Source organism: Pseudorca crassidens, chromosome 20 (genome assembly GCF_039906515.1).
Source record: "Pseudorca crassidens isolate mPseCra1 chromosome 20, mPseCra1.hap1, whole genome shotgun sequence".
Classification (NCBI taxonomy): Eukaryota; Metazoa; Chordata; class Mammalia; order Artiodactyla; family Delphinidae; genus Pseudorca; species Pseudorca crassidens.
The window spans coordinates 26,597,790-26,616,543 of NC_090315.1; the positions used below are offsets into that span (position 1 = coordinate 26,597,790).

At 39.0% G+C, this 18,754-nt stretch overlaps 1 protein-coding gene across 7 annotated transcripts in view; it reads left to right on the forward strand.

The window, feature by feature from the left end:
• PHKB (phosphorylase kinase regulatory subunit beta) overlaps window positions 1–18,754 on the forward strand; it is a 193,668-nt gene that overhangs the window by 138,525 nt on the left and 36,389 nt on the right. For all 7 annotated transcript variants that reach the window (XM_067718117.1, XM_067718116.1, XM_067718115.1 and 4 more), the window contains 4 exons: window positions 1,890–1,973; window positions 2,696–2,800; window positions 3,970–4,052; window positions 4,259–4,349. In XM_067718117.1, the coding sequence (XP_067574218.1) occupies window positions 1,890–1,973; window positions 2,696–2,800; window positions 3,970–4,052; window positions 4,259–4,349 (363 nt within the window). The remainder of the gene's footprint in view (window positions 1–1,889; window positions 1,974–2,695; window positions 2,801–3,969; window positions 4,053–4,258; window positions 4,350–18,754) is intronic.

Below are 18,754 nucleotides of genomic sequence, written 5' to 3' on the forward strand. Positions count from 1 at the left end.
TCCATGGAGTATTTCCTGAGCACCAGCTGTATGCCAGGCACAGTGCCAACTCAGGGGGTGCTATTTTCTAGGAACATTCAATGGAGAAGGAGAAGGAGACAGCTAACTCTGACATACATGTGTGCACCATGGCAGAATGAACAGAGAGCTCTGGTGATGACATTAATTTTGTATACGTTGAGGTTGATATTTGAAATCAGTTCAAATGATAATCAGTAGATTGTGTAGAGACAGTTGGTTTGATTTTCCATTAGGTTAGATTTCTACCTCTCATCAGATACAAAAATAAATTCCAGACAGATTAAAGATTTAAATCTTTTTAATGATTTAGATATAAAATCACTAAAAAAAAAAATAGGAGAACAGTTTACAACTGTTGTGAGGGGAAGTCCATTCTTAGAGTAACACTAGTGCCAAAAATCGATTAAGGAAGTGATTGACAGATTTAACTAAATATAATTGAAGGTAGCATAAACAACCTGGCACATCAAAGGTGCTTGTGAAATTTCCTAGCAGAAAAATGTTTAGATTGAAATACCAAATGCTGAAGTGATGTTTGAACTACTATGCAGTCATTCTCACATTTCATAACAACATTGAAGATGAGCAAATTGAGTAAAATATTTGATAAAACAGCAATATTCTTAACATACCAAGATCTTTTACAAATGAAAAAGAATGACAAATGCCCAGTAGACAGGGGAAAAAAGGAAAAAGTGCATAGAACATACAAATAGCTATTAAGTATATGGGAAAATGGTCCACCACAAAATATTTGAATACAGTTGTTTAAAACTAAAATGAAATGTCATTGTGACTCAAGAGAGTGACAAAAATGGCCTATGCACATTTAATGTCGAAGTAATTGGTCCATTATTTCTGGAGGGTGACCAACCTGGCAGTATGTTTGAAAGAGAATGTATATTCTCTTTGATTCATTAAGTCTAAGAAATTATCCTGAAGAAGTAATCGTATACTGTCCAAAATTGGTTACAGAATTGGTTTTGAAATAACTAAAAATTGGGAGCTACCTTCATCAGGGGATCCATGTTAAATAGGGTAAGGAGACTTCTTGATTGGATTAAGTGCTCTGGCACTAATTAACCCCTAGTTCATTCCAAGTTTATCTGTTTTTACTTTGTAGAAAAACAATATTAAGTTTAAAAAAATGGAACACCAGATTATATAGTATATGAACCCATTTATGTAAATATATATACATGTATGTGTGTATGTGATATGGGTATTTATCTATGCACTGTTAAAAATCTATAACCCTATCTTATGCTTCTGGTGTTTTTAGGGATCACACAATAAATTACACTCCTTTTAACACATACCAAAGTGAAATAGTTGTTGCCTAAGGGGTTACGAGAGTAACAGGACCATTCACTTGTAGCATGTGGATTAAATTTTTCATAAAATTCATATAATCGGAAAAATCAGTAAAGACATTTCCATGTTGGTGGGAAATACTTGAAGGTGGGAATCTGGTCGAAGTTATGTGGCCCTGTTTTTTAAAACTTTAAAGAGCCAAAATTTTTATCACAGAGGAAGCATTTGTTTCTCTGTGTGCTTGTATGAATCAGATAGAGCCATGCAAGTTATAAATTCATGACATGACAGTGTAAGAACAATGTCAAATTTTAGAATGTTGCTAAATGGATCTGCAAAAGTTTTGCTCTCAAATCTCCCAGTGCCCCAGAATCTAAGTTGATGTCATTAGCTGGCTTGTTTTCCTACAAGTCCATTGAATAAAGTTTCCCTGGCCTCTTTTTCTCTGGAGAAATCAGAAATTAGCAGGGCATTAGTCGAGGGGGGGAAAGGGGGCAAAAAAGGAAAAGCATGAATTTTTGTCTGGCTCTGATTTACACAGTTGTGTCTTACAGGCTTATTTCCATCTGGGGATCAATGAAAAATTAGGACTCTGCGGAAGACCAGATAGGCCCATTGGCTGCCTCGGTACATCAAAGGTACTCATGAAATTTCCTTGGAGAGCAGTGTTCAGATTGTAATACCACAGACGGGAATGATGTTTGACCTGCTATGCATCCATTCTCACATTTCATCATATACTTGGGCTAATTATCTGAATTATTATTTTCTACAAGTAAATATCAATAATTAGTTTGGGGGCTTCCCTGGTGGTGCAGTGGTTGAGAGTCCGCCTGACGATGCAGGGGACACGGGTTTGTGCCCCGGTCCAGAAAGATCCCACATGCCGCGGAGCGGCTAGGCCCATGAGCCATGGCCGCTGAGCCTGCGCGTCCTGAGCCTGTGCTCCGCAACGGGAGAGGCCACAACAGTGAGAGGCCCGCGTACCGCAAAAAAAAAAAAAAAAAATTAGTTTTGTGTGATACCACGAACTCTTCTAAAAATAGATAAGCATCTCACTGATCTTTTGTTTCTGAGCCTTGTAAGATACCTGATTATAGTAGTATTTACTCAGACGGAGGCTTTTTCCCTTATAGTAGAGGCGGACTACTTTATTAGCATACTGAGTCAATCAAGAAGCTGTACCTTCTTAACCTTATGTAGATTTATAAGATTATTTTGTTTGCTTATTCAGAATTAAACATCAGTTTTAATTTTTATTAGGACTTATAGTACTGTACCTTTGCCTTTGGTCTGTTTTATTTATTTATTTGTTTGTTTGTTTATATTTTTTCTTTTTTTAAAAATTTATCCTTTACAGATTTATCGCATTCTAGGAAAGACTGTGGTTTGTTACCCTATCATCTTTGACCTAAGTGATTTCTACATGTCTCAAGATGTTTTACTGCTGATAGATGACATAAAGGTAGCTTCAGAACACCTTTTAATTGAAATGGGATGACTTTGTTTCTAGTGATTTCTATCGTATGTTGTTAAATTAAGTGCTCCTGGGTCTATGATACTGGGTTAATACAGTATCAAATATGAAAGTAAAACAACATCTGCATAGCTTTGGGGAGTTAAATTACTTGCAGCATTAGAATAATAGATGTATTCTGTTTTATATAAAGTTGTATGACCTTACTTGTCTACCTTCTACAAATGGAACTAAAGGGTATATACTGTAGTTGTAAAAGCAGAGGGGGAACTTTTTTGGAAACGATGTTCATACGATAGTAAGTTTATCACTTTTTGAACAAAAGTTGAGTTACCAAAATGATTTTATTTATGAAGAATTTCAAGTAAAACCTCACCTAACTCATTATACCCACTCAGTTAAAATCTCCTCCACTCCCTTTTCCATTTACAGAGTAGAAAAGCTTAGGGTCATGGCCCAGAGCATGAAGTCTGGAGCCAGATTTCATTTGTTAAAATCTTGACTCTACTGTTTACCAGCTCTGTGATCTTGGGCAAGTTAGTTAACTTCTCTGTGTCCCTGTTTTCTCATCTGTATAACTGAATAGGGCTGTCCTGAGGATTAGGAGTTCATATATGCAAAGCCCTCAGAATAGTGCCTGGCACATTGTGAAGTGTTAATGTATGTCTTTGATGGGATGATGATTATGATGATGATGATGATAATGATAATAGAAATTGAGTCAAATAAAGAACTCTTCATGTTTCCAATGGTCTGTATAGATTCACCCCAATCTCTTCTACCGGCTGTAATATAAATCTACAGTAACGTGGAGTGAGAATTAATCTTCTGGATGATAACCCTGGGTTGATTTTCCTTCCTTGGGACCATTCTCGAACTGTATTTATTAGGCCTCAAAAAAGGAGTGGGGGGCGGTGCAGCCTTAAAACATGTGTGATCTATTTTTAAGAACGAAGTTTAAAATCAGAATGGTTTCTAGCTTAACTTGTATGTATTAGAACATTTCTACCCCTAAGTAGTCTATCTTATCCAGGGTTTGATTATGAATTATCTTGATATAGAATAGTTTTGTTGGCTCTTTGCCACTAATGGTTAAGCATCCTGATCAGCTCAGATACTGTGCCATTACATCCTGCCTCATTCTTATGTTTTAATAGAATGCACTACAGTTTATTAAGCAATACTGGAAAATGCATGGACATCCACTTTTCCTTGTTCTCATCCGGGAAGACAATATAAGGTAGGTGGCTGAAAGAGTTGAGGCGCATGCATCTCATCACCATTAACACTGTGAACCCTTTGGAAGCAGGGCCTCCTTGTATTTTTATATCCATCTCAGCATGTGACAGAGTGTTTTGCGTGTGTAAAGGGTACTTAGTACTAGATAATTAATTTCTCATTCTGTTGTTAATATGCACATTTTGTTTATCTGTTTATATTTTTCAGAGGTAGCCGATTCAATCCCATACTAGATATGCTGGCAGCTTTTAAGAACGGAGTGGTTGGAGGAGTCAAAGTTCACGTTGATCGTCTACAGGTAGTCTTCTGAATTTCAGTGTTTCTGTTTCCAGCACAATTAGTCCACAGATACAGCTATGTTTCTTAATTATATTCTGTGGAAGGTTTTTGTCTGAAGGTTTTATTCTCTGTCTACCTTCCCGTTCCTATTGCCATCACCCCATTTATCTGATCCCTCCAATCTGATGCTTGAGCAATTGCAGTGGTTTCCCACCAGAATTTCAGACTTTAAGAGATCATCTCTGACCTCAGTTTTGCATTTGAGGAAGGTGGGGTCCAGAGTGGTGAAGTGACCTGCTGTATAAGCTCAGGTTCTTTGACTCCCTGGTCCAGTGCTCTGTTCCCTACCACACAGTGACATCCAACCTGGAGATAATTCTTGTTCCATTCAGAATTTTACAGCATTATTTTCATAGCTCCTAAATAACAGAAGCCCTTTGTGGTTCCCTATAACCATAGCAGCCTCTCTGCCCACAATGATCTCCTACTAAACATTCTTTCTGCTTCAGCCAATACAGATTACTTACTGTGTTCTCAAATTTGTGAGGTTCTGCCCCTTTCTGCTCACTCCATTTCCTCTGCCTGGAGTAGCTTTCCTTCTTTCAACATCACTGGGCTTTGAAGTCTTACCAAACTTTAAAGACCAGTTCTGCAGAATCACTCAGACCAGAAATGATACTTTTCTCTTTTAATATCCTTTTATGACCTTTAACATAAACTATTCAAATTGTAGTCCATTATCAACTTATTTCCTTTAAAAAGTTGTGATCATTTCATAGTCTTTTATGTAGTAGATACTCAATATTGAGTAAGAAAGAGGAAAATTTATAAAGAGGGACCTGTGTAGGTAATGTGGTAAATGGCATGTTTACATAATCATTCACTGGTGCTTGTATTGGGTTGGCCAAAAAGTTCATTCGGGTTTTTCCATAAGATATTACAGAAACGAACTTTTTGGCCAACCTAATATTTTGCATACTTGATTGATTTTTACCTAAGTTTTTATCTTTTCCCCTTATTTTTTATTCTTTTGTCTTTTTGTAATGCTTCACGGGGGAATTTCTTTGTTATTTATCATGTAGCTCCTCTGTTGAGTTTTGTGTTTTGCTGTCATGTTTTTAATTTTCCCTTTCATACTATCTTGTCCTTTCTTTCCTGAGTATTATATGTTGTCTTATCCTTCTGAGAACATTAACTAGAGAGCTTTGGAAATTTTTCCTTTCTACATTATCTCTTTCAGGTTTTTTTTCTCTGTTTTGGGGGGCTCATTCTTTCATGTTGGAGACATTTGTCAGATGTCTGATAATCTTTAGCTATCCCTTCATTTTTAAGAGTGAAAGAATAAAAACTTCATTGGAAGCTGTGTGTTTGGGAAAAAGGATCATTGTCATGATGAATTTGCTTGTAAGGTAGTCTGGTGGCAAAGGCCCTTTTTGCTGGGGAAAACCCAGATGCCAATATCTGGAGATTTTTCTCTCTTCTGCTCTTCAGTTTCCCCGGAAAATAAACATCTAGCCTTCTGCTTGAAGGACATACATTTTGCTTCCATGTACTGAGAGCAGGGTTGGGGAGGGGAGTCAGGGATTTTGCACTGTGCTGTATATTATCAGAAACATCTCTCGTTGGGACAGCTGTTTAATAAGTTGTCTCTCTCTACCGATGCAGATTCAGAAGACAATAAAATAGTACATTATCGAATTGTCCAGGATACTTACAACAGCACAGATTATTTTCACGTACACAGCACAAGTGGCTTAATTCTGACAGTACAGATGCTGGACCACGAGTTCGTGCAACACTGCACTTTGAAAGTCAGAGAAACGGATAATAGCTTCCCATCACTAAGCAGCGAAGTCTTTGTTTATATCTACAACATGGACTAAAATGACAGCTCTCCAATTTTTAATCAGCTCATTTATGAGTCTTTCACTTAATGCATTGTTTAATCTTTATTTATTTATTTTTACATCTTTACTGGAGTATAATTGCTTTACAATGGTGTGTTAGTTTCTGCTTTATAACAAAGTGAATCAGTTATACATATACATATGTTCCCATATCTCTTCCCTCTTACGTCTCCCTCCCTCCCACCCTCCCTATCCCACCCCTCTAGGTGGTCACAAAGCACCAAGCTGATCTCCCTGGGCTATGCGGCTGTTTCCCACTAGGTATCTGTTTTATGTTTGGTAGTGTATATATGTCCATATGTCACCCTCTCACTTTGTCACAGCTTACCCTTCCCCCTCTCCATATCCTCAAGTCCATTCTCTAGTAGGTCTGTATCTTTATTCCTGTCTTACCCCTAGGTTCTTCATGACATTTTTTTTTCTTAGATTCCATATATATGTGTTAACATACGGTATTTGTCTTTCTCTTTCTGACTTACTTCACTCTGTATGACAGACTCTAGGTCCATCCACCTCACTACAAATAACTCAGTTTCGTTTCTTTTTATGACTGAGTAATATTCCATTGTATATATGTGCCACATCTTCTTTATCCATTCGTCTGTTGATGGACACTTAGGTTGTTTCCATGTCCTGGCTATTGTAAATAGAGCTGCAATGAACATTTTGGTACATGACTCTTTTTGAATTATGGTTTTCTCAGGGTATATGCCCAGTAGTGGGATTGCTGGGTCATATGGTAGTTCTATTTGTAGTTTTTTAAGGAACCTCCATACTGTTCTCCATAGTGGCTGTATCAATTTACATTCCCACCAGCAGTGCAAGAGGGTTCCCTTTTCTCCACACCCTCTCCAGCGTTTATTGTTTGTAGATTTTTTGATGATGGCCATTCTGACCAGTGTGAGATGATATCTCATTGTTGTTTTGATTTGCATTTCTCTAATGATTAATGATGTTGAGCATTCTTTCATGTGTTTGTTGGCAATCTGTATATCTTTGGAGAAATGTCTGTTTAGGTCTTCTGCCCATTTTTGGATTGGGTTGTTTGTTTTTTGTTACTGAGCTGCATGAGCTGCTTGTAAATTTTGGAGATTAATCCTTTGACATTTGCTTCATTTGCAAATATTTTCTCCCATTCTGAGGGTTGTCTTTTGGTCTTGTTTATGGTTTCCTTTGCTGTGCAAAAGCTTTGAAGTTTCATTAGGTCCCATTTGTTTATTTTTGTTTTTATTTCCATTTTTCTAGGAGGTGGGTCAAAAAGGATCTTGCTGTGATTTATGTCATAGAGTGCTCTGCCTATGTTTTCCTCTAAGAGTTTGATAGTTTCTGGCCTTACATTTAGGTCTTTAATCCATTTTGAGCTTATTTTTGTGTATGGCGTTAGGGAGTGATCTAATCTCATACTTTTACATGTACCTGTCCAGTTTTCCCAGCACCACTTATTGAAGAGGCTGTCCTTTCTCCACTGTACACTCCTGCCTCCTTTATCAAAGATAAGGTGACCATATGTGCGTGGGTTTACCTCTGGGCTTTCTATCCTGTTCCATTGATCTATATTTCTGGTTTTGTGCCAGTACCATACTGTCTTGATTACTGTAGCTGTGTAGTATAGTCTGAGGTCAGGGAGCCTGATTCCTCCAGCTCCGTTTTTCGTTCTAAAGATTGCTTTGGCTATTCGGGGTCTTCTGTGTTTCCATACAAATGGTGAAATTTTTTGTTCTACTTCTGTGAAAAATGCCAGTGGTAGTTTGATACGGATTGCATTGAATCTGTAGATGGCTTTGGGTAGTCTAGTCATTTTCACAGTGTTGATTCTTCCAATCCAAGAATATGGTATATCTCTACATCTATTTGTATCATCTTTAATTTCTTTCATCAGTGTCTTATAATTTTCTGCATACAGGTCTTTTGTCTCCTTAGGTAGGTTTATTCCTAGCTATTTTATTCTTTTTGTTGCAGGGGTAAATGGAAGTGGTTTCTTGATTTCACTTTCAGATTTTTCATCATTAGTGTATAGGAATGCCAGAGATTTCTGTGCATTAATTTTGTATCCTGCTACTTTACCAGATTTATTGATTAGCTCCAGTAGTTTTCTGGTAGCATCTTTAGGATTCTCTATGTATAGTATCATGTCATCTGCAAACAGTGACAGCTTTACTTCTTCTTTTCTGATTTGGATTGCTTTTATTTCCTTTTCTTCTCTGATTGCTGTGGCTAAAACTTCCAAAACTATGTTGAATGGTGGTGAGAGTGGGCAACCTTGTCTTTTTCCTGATCTTAGCGGAAATGCTTTCAGATTTTCACCATTGAGGACAATGTTGGCTGTGGGTTTGTCATATATGGCCTTTATTATGTTGAGGAAAGTTCCCTCTATGCCTACTTTCTGCAGAGTTTTTATCATAAATGGTGTTGAATTTTGTCGAAAGCTTTCTCTGCATCTATTGAGATGACCATATGCTTTTTCTCCTTCAGTTTGTTAATATGGTGTATCACATTGATTGATTTGCGTATATTGAAGAATCCTTGCATTTCTGGAATAAACCCCACTTGATCATGGTGTATGATCCTTTTAACGTGCTGTTGGATCCTGTTTGCTAGTATTTTGTTGAGGATTTCTGCATCTATGTTCATCAGTGATATTGACCTGTAGTTTTCTTTCTTTGTGACACCCTTGTCTTGTTTTGGTATCAGGGTGATGGTGGCCTCGTAGAATGAGTTGGGGAGTGTTCCTCCCTCTGCTATATTTTGGAAGAGTTTGAGAAGGATAGGTGTTAGCTCTTCTCTAAATGTTTGATAGAATTCTCCTGTGAAGCCATCTGGTCCTGGGCTTTTGTTTGTTGGAAGATTTTTAATCACAGTTTCAATTTCAGTGATTGTGATTGGTCTGTGCATATTTTCTATTTCTTCCTGGTTCAGTCTCAGAAGGTTGTGCATTTCTAAGAATTTGTCCATTTCTTCCAGGTTGTCCATTTTATTGGCATAGAGTTGCTTGTAGTAATCTCTCATGATCTTTTGTATTTCTGCAGTGTCAGTTGTTACTTCTCCTTTTTCATTTCTAATTCTATTGATATGAGTCTTCTCCCTTTCTTCCTTGATGAGTCTGGCTAATGGTTTATCAATTTTGTTTATCTTCTCAAAGAACCAGCTTTTAGTTTTATTGATCTTTGCTATCATTACCTTCATTTCTTTTTCATTTATTTCTGATCTGATATTTATGATTTCGTTCCTTCTGCTAACTTTGGGGGTTTTTTGTTCTTCTTTCTCTAATTGTTTTAGGTGCAGGGTTAGGTTGTTTATTCGAGATGTTTCCTGTTTCTTAAGGTAGGATTGTATTGCTATAAACTTCCCTCTTAGAACTGCTTTTGCTGCATCCCATAGGTTTTGGGTCGTCGTGTCTCCGTTGTCATTTGTTTCTAGGTATTTTTTGATTTCCTCTTTGATTTCTTCAGTGGTCACTTCGTTATTAAGTTGTGTATTGTTTAGCCTCCATGTGTTTGTATTTTTTACAGATCTTTTCCTGTAATTGATATCTTGTCTCATAGCGTTGTGGTCGGAAAAGATACTTGATACGATTTCAATTTTCTTAAATTTACCAAGGCTTGATTTGTGACCCAAGATATGATTTATCCTGGAGAGCCTTCCATGAGCACTTGAGAAAAATGTGTATTCTGTTGTTTTTGGACGGAATGTCCTATAAATATCAATTAAGTCCATCTTGTTAATGTATCATTTAAAGCTTGTGTTTCCTTATTTATTTTCATTTTGGATGATCTGTCCACTGGTGAAAGTTGGGTGTTAAAGTCCCCTACTATGATTGTGTTACTGTCAATTTCCCCTTTTATGGCTGTTAGTATTTGCCTTATGTATTGAGGTGCTCCTATGTTGGGTGCATAAATGTTTGCACTTCTTATATCTTCTTCTTGGATTGATCCCTTGATCATTATGTAGTGTCCTTCTTTGTCTCTTGTAATAGTCTTTATTTTAAAGTCTATTTTGTCTGATATGAGAATTGCTACTCCAGCTTTCTTCTGATTTCCATTTGCATGGAATATCTTTTTCCATCCCCTCACTTTCAGTCTGTATGTGTCCCTAGGTCTGAAGTGGGTCTCTTGTAGACAGCATATATATGGGTCTTGTTTATGTATCCACTCATCCAGTCTGTGTCTTTTGGTGGGAGCATTTAATCCATTTACATTTAAGATAATTATCGATATATATGTTCCTATTCTCATTTTCTTAACTGTTTTGGGTTTGTTATTGTAGGTCTTTTCCTTCTCTTGTGTTTCTTGCCTAGAGAAGATCCTTTAGCATTTGTTGTAAAGCTGGTTTGGTGGTGCTGAACTCTCTCAGCTTTTGCTTGTCTGTCAAGGTTTTAATTTCTCCATCAAATCTGAATGAGATCCTTGCTGGGTAGAGTAATCTTGGTTGTAGGTTTTTCTCCTTCATCACTTTAAATATGTCCTGCCAGTCCCTTCTGGCTTGCAGAGTTTCTGCTGAAAGATCAGCTGTTAACCTTATAGGGAGTCCCTTGTGTGTTATTTGTTGTTTTTCCCTTGCTGCTTTTAATATGTTTTCTTTGTATTCAGTTTTTGACAGTTCGATTAATATGTGTCCTGGCGTATTTCTCCTTGGATTTATCCTGTATGGGACTCTCTGTGCTTCCTGGACTTGATTAACTTTTTCCTTTCCCATATTAGGGAAGTTTTCCACTATAATCTCTTCAAATATTTTCTGAGTTCCTTTCTTTTTCTCTTCTTCTTCTGGAACCCCTATAAGTCGAATGTTGGTGCGTTTAATGTTGTCCCAGAGGTCTCTGAGACTGTCCTCAGTTCTTTTCATTCTTTTTTCTTTATTCTGGTATGTAGTAGTTATTTCCACTCTTTCATCTTCCAGGTCATTTATCCGTTCTTCTGCCTCAGTTATCCTAATATTGATCCCTTCTACAGTATTTTTAATTTCATTTATTGAGTTGTTCATCATTGCTTGTTTCCCCTTTAGTTCTTCTAAGTCCTTGTTAAATGTTTCTTGCATTTTTTCTATTCTATTTCCAAGATTTTGGATCACCTTTAGCATCATTATTCTCAATTCATTTTCAGGTAGACTGCCTTTTTCCTCTTGATTTGTTAGGTCTGGTGGGTTTTTATCTTGTTCCTTCATCTGCTGTGTGTTTTTCTGTCTTCTCATTTTGCTTATCTTACTGTGTTTGAGGTCTCCTTTTTGCAGGCTGCAGGTTCATAGTTCCCATTGTTTCTGGTTTCTGTCCCCAGTGGCTAAGGTTGGTTCAGTGGGTTGTGTAGGCTTCCTGGTGGAGGGTACTAGTGCCTGTGTTCTGGTGGATGAGGTTGGATCCTGTCTTTCTGGTGGGCAGGTGTATGTCTGGTGGTGTGTTTTGGGGTGTCTATGGACTTACTATGATTTTAGGCAGCCTCTCTGCTAATGGGTGGGTTTGTGTTCCTCTCTTGCTAGTTGTTTAGCATAGGGTGTCCAGCACTGTAGCTTGCTGGTCGTTGAGTGAAGCTGGGTGTTGGTGTTGAGTTGGAGATCTCTGGGAGATTTTCGCCATTTGACACTACATGGAGCTGGGAGGCCTCTTGTGGACCAGTGTCCTGAAGTTGGCTCTTCCACCTCAGAGGCTCAGCACTGACTCCTGGCTCCTGGCTGCAGCACCAAGAGCCTTTCATCCACACGGCTCAGGATAAAAAGGAGAAAAAGTAGAAAGAGAATAAAAGAAAATAAAATAAAGTAAGATAAAATAAAGTTATTAAAATAAAAAATAATTATTAAGAAAAAAATTTTTGAAAAACAGATGTATAGAACCCTAGGACAAATGGTGAAAGCAAAACTCTACAGACAAAATCTCACACAGAAGCATACACATACACACTCACAAAAAGAGGAAAAGGGGAAAAAATAATAAATCTTGCTCTCAAAGTCCACCTTCTCAATTTGGGATGATTTGTTGTCTGTTCAGGTATTCCACAGATGCAGGTACATCAAGTTGATTGTGGAGATTTAATCCGCTGCTCCTGAGGCTGTTGGGAGAGATTTCCCTTTCTCTTCTTTGTTCGCACAGCTCCCTGGGCTCAGCTTTGGATTTGGCCCCGCCTCTGCTTGTAGGTCGCTGGAGGGCGTCTGTTCTTCGTTCGGACAGGACGGGGTTAAAGGAGCCACTGATTTGGGGGCTCTGGCTCACTCAGGCCGTGGGGAGGGAGCGGTACGGAGTGTGGGACGAGCCTGCAGCGGCAGAGGCCAGCGTGACATTGCACCAGTGTGAGGCGCGCTGTGCGTTCTCCCGGGGAAGTTGTCCCTAGATCCCAGGACCCTGGCAGTGGCGGGCTGCATAGGCTCCTGGGAGGGGCGGTGTGGATAGTGGCCTGTGCTCGCACACAGGCTTCTTGGTGGCGGCAGCAGCAGCCTTAGCATTTCATGACCATCTCTGGGGTCCGCGCTGTTAGCCCCGGCTCGCACCCGTCTCTGGAACTCCTTTAAGCAACCCTCTCCTCGCACACCAGGAAACAAAGAGGGACGAAAAAGTCTCTTGCCTTTTCGGCATGTCCAGACTTTCCCCCAGACTACCTCCTGGCTAGCCTGGTGCACTAACCCCCTTCAGGCTGTGTTCAGGCCGCCAACCCCAGTCCTTTCCCTGTGCTCCGACCAAAGCCCGAGCCTCAGCTCCCAGCCCCGCCTGCCCCGGCGGGTGAGCCGACAAGCCTCTCGGGCTGGTGAGTGCCAGTCAGCGACGATCCTCTGTGCAGGAATCTTGCCGCTTTGCCCTCCGCACCCCTGTTGCTGCACTCTCCTCCGCGGCTCCGAAGCTTCCCCCTCCGCCACCTGCAGTCTCCGCCCGCGAAGGGGCTTCCTAGTGTGTGGAAACCTTTCCTCTTTCACAGCTCCCTCCCACTGGTGCAGGTCCCGTCCCTCTTCTTTCGTCTGTGTTTTTTCTTTTTTCTTTTGCCCCACCCAGGTACGTGGGGAGTTTCTTGCCTTTGGGGAGATCTGAGGTCTTCTTCCAGCGTTCAGTAGGTGTTCTGTAGGAGTTGTTCCGCGTGTAGATGTATTTCTGATGTATCTGTGGGGAGGAGGGTGATCTCCGCGTCTTACTCTTCCGCCATCTTCCCTGTCTCTCCCATTGTTTAATCTTTTTATCTTCTGCTCTCTGCTGTGCCCTATATGTACCCTTGAGTACAGAGTCTTAACCAGAGAATAAGCCTCTTTCCATCTTGTAAAACTGAAACTCTATACCCATTAAACAACCCCTCATACCCCCATACCAGCCTTTGTCTTCTCTTTAATATAGTAAATAAAAATGGCCCTATGTAACTTCTCTGGGATTTTATTTCAGGCCCTTCCAAATGTCCTTAGCCTGTGGTCCACAATCTCTCATCATTGGACCTCAGCGTCACTTCCTAGCTGCATCACCCAGGACATGTCTTCATGCAGTTCATTCCCAGCCCTTCTTTCTACTCCTCAAGTATACTGAGTAATTTCAAAATCTTTAATGAAATTGATTTTTTTTTCCTGCTCATGCTGTTACTGTATTCTAGAATTGCCTTTTTCTTTTTTTCCTTCTAAGTCATACTTTACTTTTATAACTTAGGTCAATGTCACCTCTTTAGCAAAGTCTCCAAGACTGGAATTAATTTCTCCTTCCAGTGTGTTTCTGTGGCATTTTCCTTGAGCTTTGCTGTAGCTCTTATTTTAGGTATGGCTAGTTTCTTATGTCTGCTTCTCTCTGTCGATTGAAAACTCTATCAGACCAGGCTTTACTCATCTCTGCATTCCCAGAGTACTCTTCTCTCTGTAAGAAGTATGTAGATATTGGTTCATTGATTCAACAAATATTTACTGAGTACCCTCTCTAGGCAGCAGAGATACAATGGTGAAAAAAATATACAAGGTCCCTGATCTCATGAGACTTATTCTAGTAGGGGAGCAGAACCAAATATAAAGCTAGATAGGGGGGCAGAATAATGGGGTGGAGTACATTCTTGGGTGGTATGTTCAGTTGGAAAAGGCCTGGTGGGATATATTTGAATATCACTGAGCAGGATACCTTTTTGAATACTATATTGCATTTGAGACATATATATCAATATTAAGTTGTTTAATTACCATCAGAACTGAGGTATTAATGCATAGCAAATTAATTACAGTATTTTTTATAAAACTAATTCAGCCAATATTTTATAATACCTATACATGGAGTAAAACCTTTAAAAATTGTGACTCACTATACTGTATACCTGTAACTTATATAATATTGTACATCAACTATACTTCAATTAAAAAAAAAACTAATTCAGGAGGCTGTGCAACCAATTGAATTTTTCAAATTGAAAGCTCTAAAGCTTATTAATGGAATGGAATCTAGAACTTGTCTGTTAGTTCAGGTTAAACATTTACTTTATGAGCTGAATTAAGGTGGGTAGGCTAATAAAAATAGAAAATACTAAATCAAAATTATTTTTCTTACGTTTTCAGTATTGGCTATCAGCTTTGAGAGTTAAAAATTCTTGACTCTTTTTTTTCATAACCCACATTACAATCCATTACCAAATCCAATTTTCTCTACCCTCAGATTACATCCAGAATCTAACCACTTCCCTTCACCTCTAGCACTAACATCATGGTCCAAGCTGCATCATCTGTCACCTAGATTTTTATAGTAGTCTCCTAAATTCCTATTGGCCATAACACAATTATTAGCTTCTTCCTACTCTACCTGGTCATAGGGCAGTTAGATTATGTCACATATCATAAGCCTCTAATGACCTCCTCTCTCACACTAAGTGAAAACCAGAGTTCTTCCAATAGTGATGCCCATGGTCTGGACCTTCTTCTCTGACCTCATCTCCTACCGTTCTCCCCTATCTACTCTACTCAGCCACACTGTCCTCCTTACTACTCCTAAAACATACCCAGCATGCTCCTGCCTCAGGACCTTTACACTTGCTGTTCACTCTATCCTCAGATCCATATTGTTGACTGCAATGCTTCCTTCAGTCTCTACTTAAATGTCACCCTATTAGAGAAGTCTTTTCTAATAACCTATAAAATGGCAAACCTGCCTCTTCCTACTTGTCTGCCCCAGCATTCCCCATCCCCTGCCTTTCTCATTTCAACTTTGCAGTTATCATCTGACATAGCATACTTAGGGGGGTTTTTTGTTTTTTGTTCTTTTTAAACATCTTTATTAGAGTATAATTGCTTTACAACGGTGTGTTAGTTTCTGCTTTATAACAAAGTGAATCACTTATACATATACATACGTCCCCATATCTCTTCCCTCTTGCATCTCCCTCCCTCCCTATTCCACCCCTCTAGGTGGTCACAAATCACCGAGTTGATCTCCCTGTGCTATGCAGCTGCTTCCCACTAGCTAGCTATTTTACGTTTAGTAGTGTATATATGTCCATGCCACCCTCTTACTTTGTCACAGCTTACCCTTCCCACTCCCTGTATCCTCAAGTCCATTCTCTAGTAGGTCTCTGTCTTTATTCCCATCTTGCCCCTAGGTTCTTCTTGACCTTTTTTTATTTTAGATTCCAGATAAATGTGTTAGCATACGGTATTTGTTTTTCTCTTTCTGACTTACTTCACTCTGTATGCCAGACTCTAGGTCCATCCACCTCACTACAAATAACTCAATTTCATTTCTTTTTATGGCTGAGTAATATTCCATTGTATATATGTGCCATATCTTCTTTATCCATTCATCTGTTGATGGACACTTAGGTTGCTTCCATGTCCTAGCTATTGTAAATAGAACTGCAATGAAGATTTTGGTACATGACTCTTTTTGAACTATGATTTTCTCAGGGTATATGCCCAGTAGTGGGATTGCTGGGTCATACGGTAGTTCTGTTTTTAGTTTTTTAAGGAACCTCCGTACTGTTCGCCATAGTGGCTGTATCAATTTACATTCCCACCAACAGTGCAAGAGGGTTCCCGTTTCTCCACACCCTCTCCAGCATTTATTGTTTGTAAATTTTTTGATGATGGCCATTCTGACTGGTGTGAGATGATATCTCATTGTAGTTTTGATTTGCATTTCTCTAATGATTAATTATGTTGAGCATTCTTTCATGTGTTTGTTGGCAATCTGTATATCTTCTTTGGAGAAATGTCTATTTAGGTCTTCTGCCCATTTTTGGATTGGGTTGTTTGTTTTTTCGATATTGAGCTGCATGAGCTGCTTGTAAATTTTGGAGATTAATCCTTTGTCAGTTGCTTCATTTGCAAATATTTTCTCCCATTCTGAGGGTTCTCTTTTTGTCTTGTTTATGGTTTCCTTTGCTGTGCAAAAGCTTTTAAGTTTCATTAGGTCCCATTTGTTTATTTTTCTTTTTATTTCCATTTCTCTAGGAGGTGGGTCAAAAAGGATCTTGCTGTGATTTATGTCATAGAGTGTTCTGCCTATGTTTTCCTCTAAGAGTTTGATAGTGTCTGGCCTTACATTTAGGTCTTTATTCCATTTTGAATTTATTTTTGTGTATGGTGTTAGGGAGTGTTCTAATCTCATACTTTTACATGTAGCTGTCCAGTTTTCCTAGCACCACTTATTGAGGAGGCTGTCTTTTCTCCATTGTATATTCTTGCCTCCTTTATCAAAGATAAGGTGACCATATGTCTGTGGGTTTATCTCTGGGCTTTCTATCCTGTTCCATTGATCTATATTTCTGTTTTTGTGCCAGTACCATACTGTCTTGATTACTGTAGCTTTGTAGTATAGTCTGAAGTCAGGCAGCCTGATTCCTCCAGCTCCATTTTTCTTTCTCAAGATTGCTTTGGCTATTTGGGGCCTTTTGTGTTTCCATACAAACTGTGAAATTTTTTTTCTAGTTCTGTGAAAAATGCCAGTGGTAGTTTGATAGGGATTGCATTGAATCTGTAGATGGCTTTGGGTAGTCTAGTCATTTTCACAGTGTTGATTCTTCCAATCCAAGAACATGGTATGTCTCTCCATCTATTTGTATCATCTTTAATTTCTTTCATCAGTGTCTTCTAGTTTTCTGCATACAGGTCTTTTGTCTCCATAAGTAGGTTTATTCCTAGATAATTTATTCTTTTTTTTTGCAGTGGTAAATGGGAGTGTTTTCTTAATTTCAGTTTCAGAGTTTTCATCATTAATGTATAGGAATGCCAGATATTTCTGTGCATTAGTTTTGTATCCTGATACTTTACCAGATTTATTGATTAGCTCTAGTAGTTTTCTGGTAGCATCTTTAGGATTCTGTATGTATAGTATCATGTCATCTGCAAATAGTGACAGCTTTACTTCTTCTTTTCTGATTTGGATTCCTTTTATTTCTTTTTCTTCTCTGATTGCTGTGGCTAAAACTTTAAAAACTATGTTGAATAATAGTGGTGAGAGTGGTAACCTTGTCTTGTTCCTGATCTTAGAGGAAATGGTTTCAGTTTTTCACCATTGAGGACGATGTTGGCTGTGGGTTTGTCATATATGACCTTTATTATGTTGAGGAAAGTTCTCTCTGTGCCTACTTTCTGGAGGGTTTTTGTCATAAAGGGTGTTGAATTTTGTCAGAAGCTTTCTCTGCATCTATTGAGATGATCATATGGTTTTTCTCCTTCAATTTTTTAATAAGGTGTATCACATTGATTGATTTCCATATATTGAATAATCCTTGCATTCCTGGGATAAGCCCCACTTGATCCCAGTGTATGATCCTTTTAATGTGCTTTGGGGTTCTGTTTGCTAGTATTTTGTTGAGGATCTTTGCATCTATGTTCATCAGTGATTTTGGCCTGTAGTTTTCTTTCTTTGTGACATCTTTGTCTGGTTTTGGTATCAGGGTGATGGTGGCCTCATAGAATGACTTTGGGAGTGTTCCTCCCTCTGCTATATTTTGGAAGAGTTTGAGAAGGATAGGTGTTAGCTGTTCTGTAAATGTTTGATAGAATTTGCCTATGAAGCCATCTGGTTCTGGGCTTTTGTTTGTTGGAAGATTTTTTTTTTTCTTTTTTTTTTTTTTGCGGTATGCTGGCCTCTCACCGTTGTGGCGTCTCCCCTTGTGGAGCACAGGTTCCGGACTCTCAGGCCCAGCGGCCATGGCTCACGGGCCCAGCCACTCCGTGGCATGTGGGATCCTCTCCGACCGGGGCACGAACCCGCGTCTGCTGCATCGGCAGGCGGACTCTCAACCACTGTGCCACCATGGAAGCCCTGTTGGAAGATTTTTAATCACAGTTTCAATTTCAGTGCTTGTGATTGGTCTGTTCATATTTTCTACATACTTAGGTTTTTGTTTGTTTATTGTCTACTTAATTTTGTTCATGCTATTTCCTCAATACCTAGCATAGTGCTTGGCATATATCAGTGTCCAGTAAATATTCATCTAACAGACTAGTTAACTAGAGAGCAGTATGTGTAGGTGTAATCCTGCATCCTAGGAAGTATCACTCTATAGACTTCCATTGTGCTTGGCACTGCTCTCTGCCCAGGCACAGACTGCTCTCAGACCCTGACTGTGGCTGGGCCACATAAAAACGTGCAGGT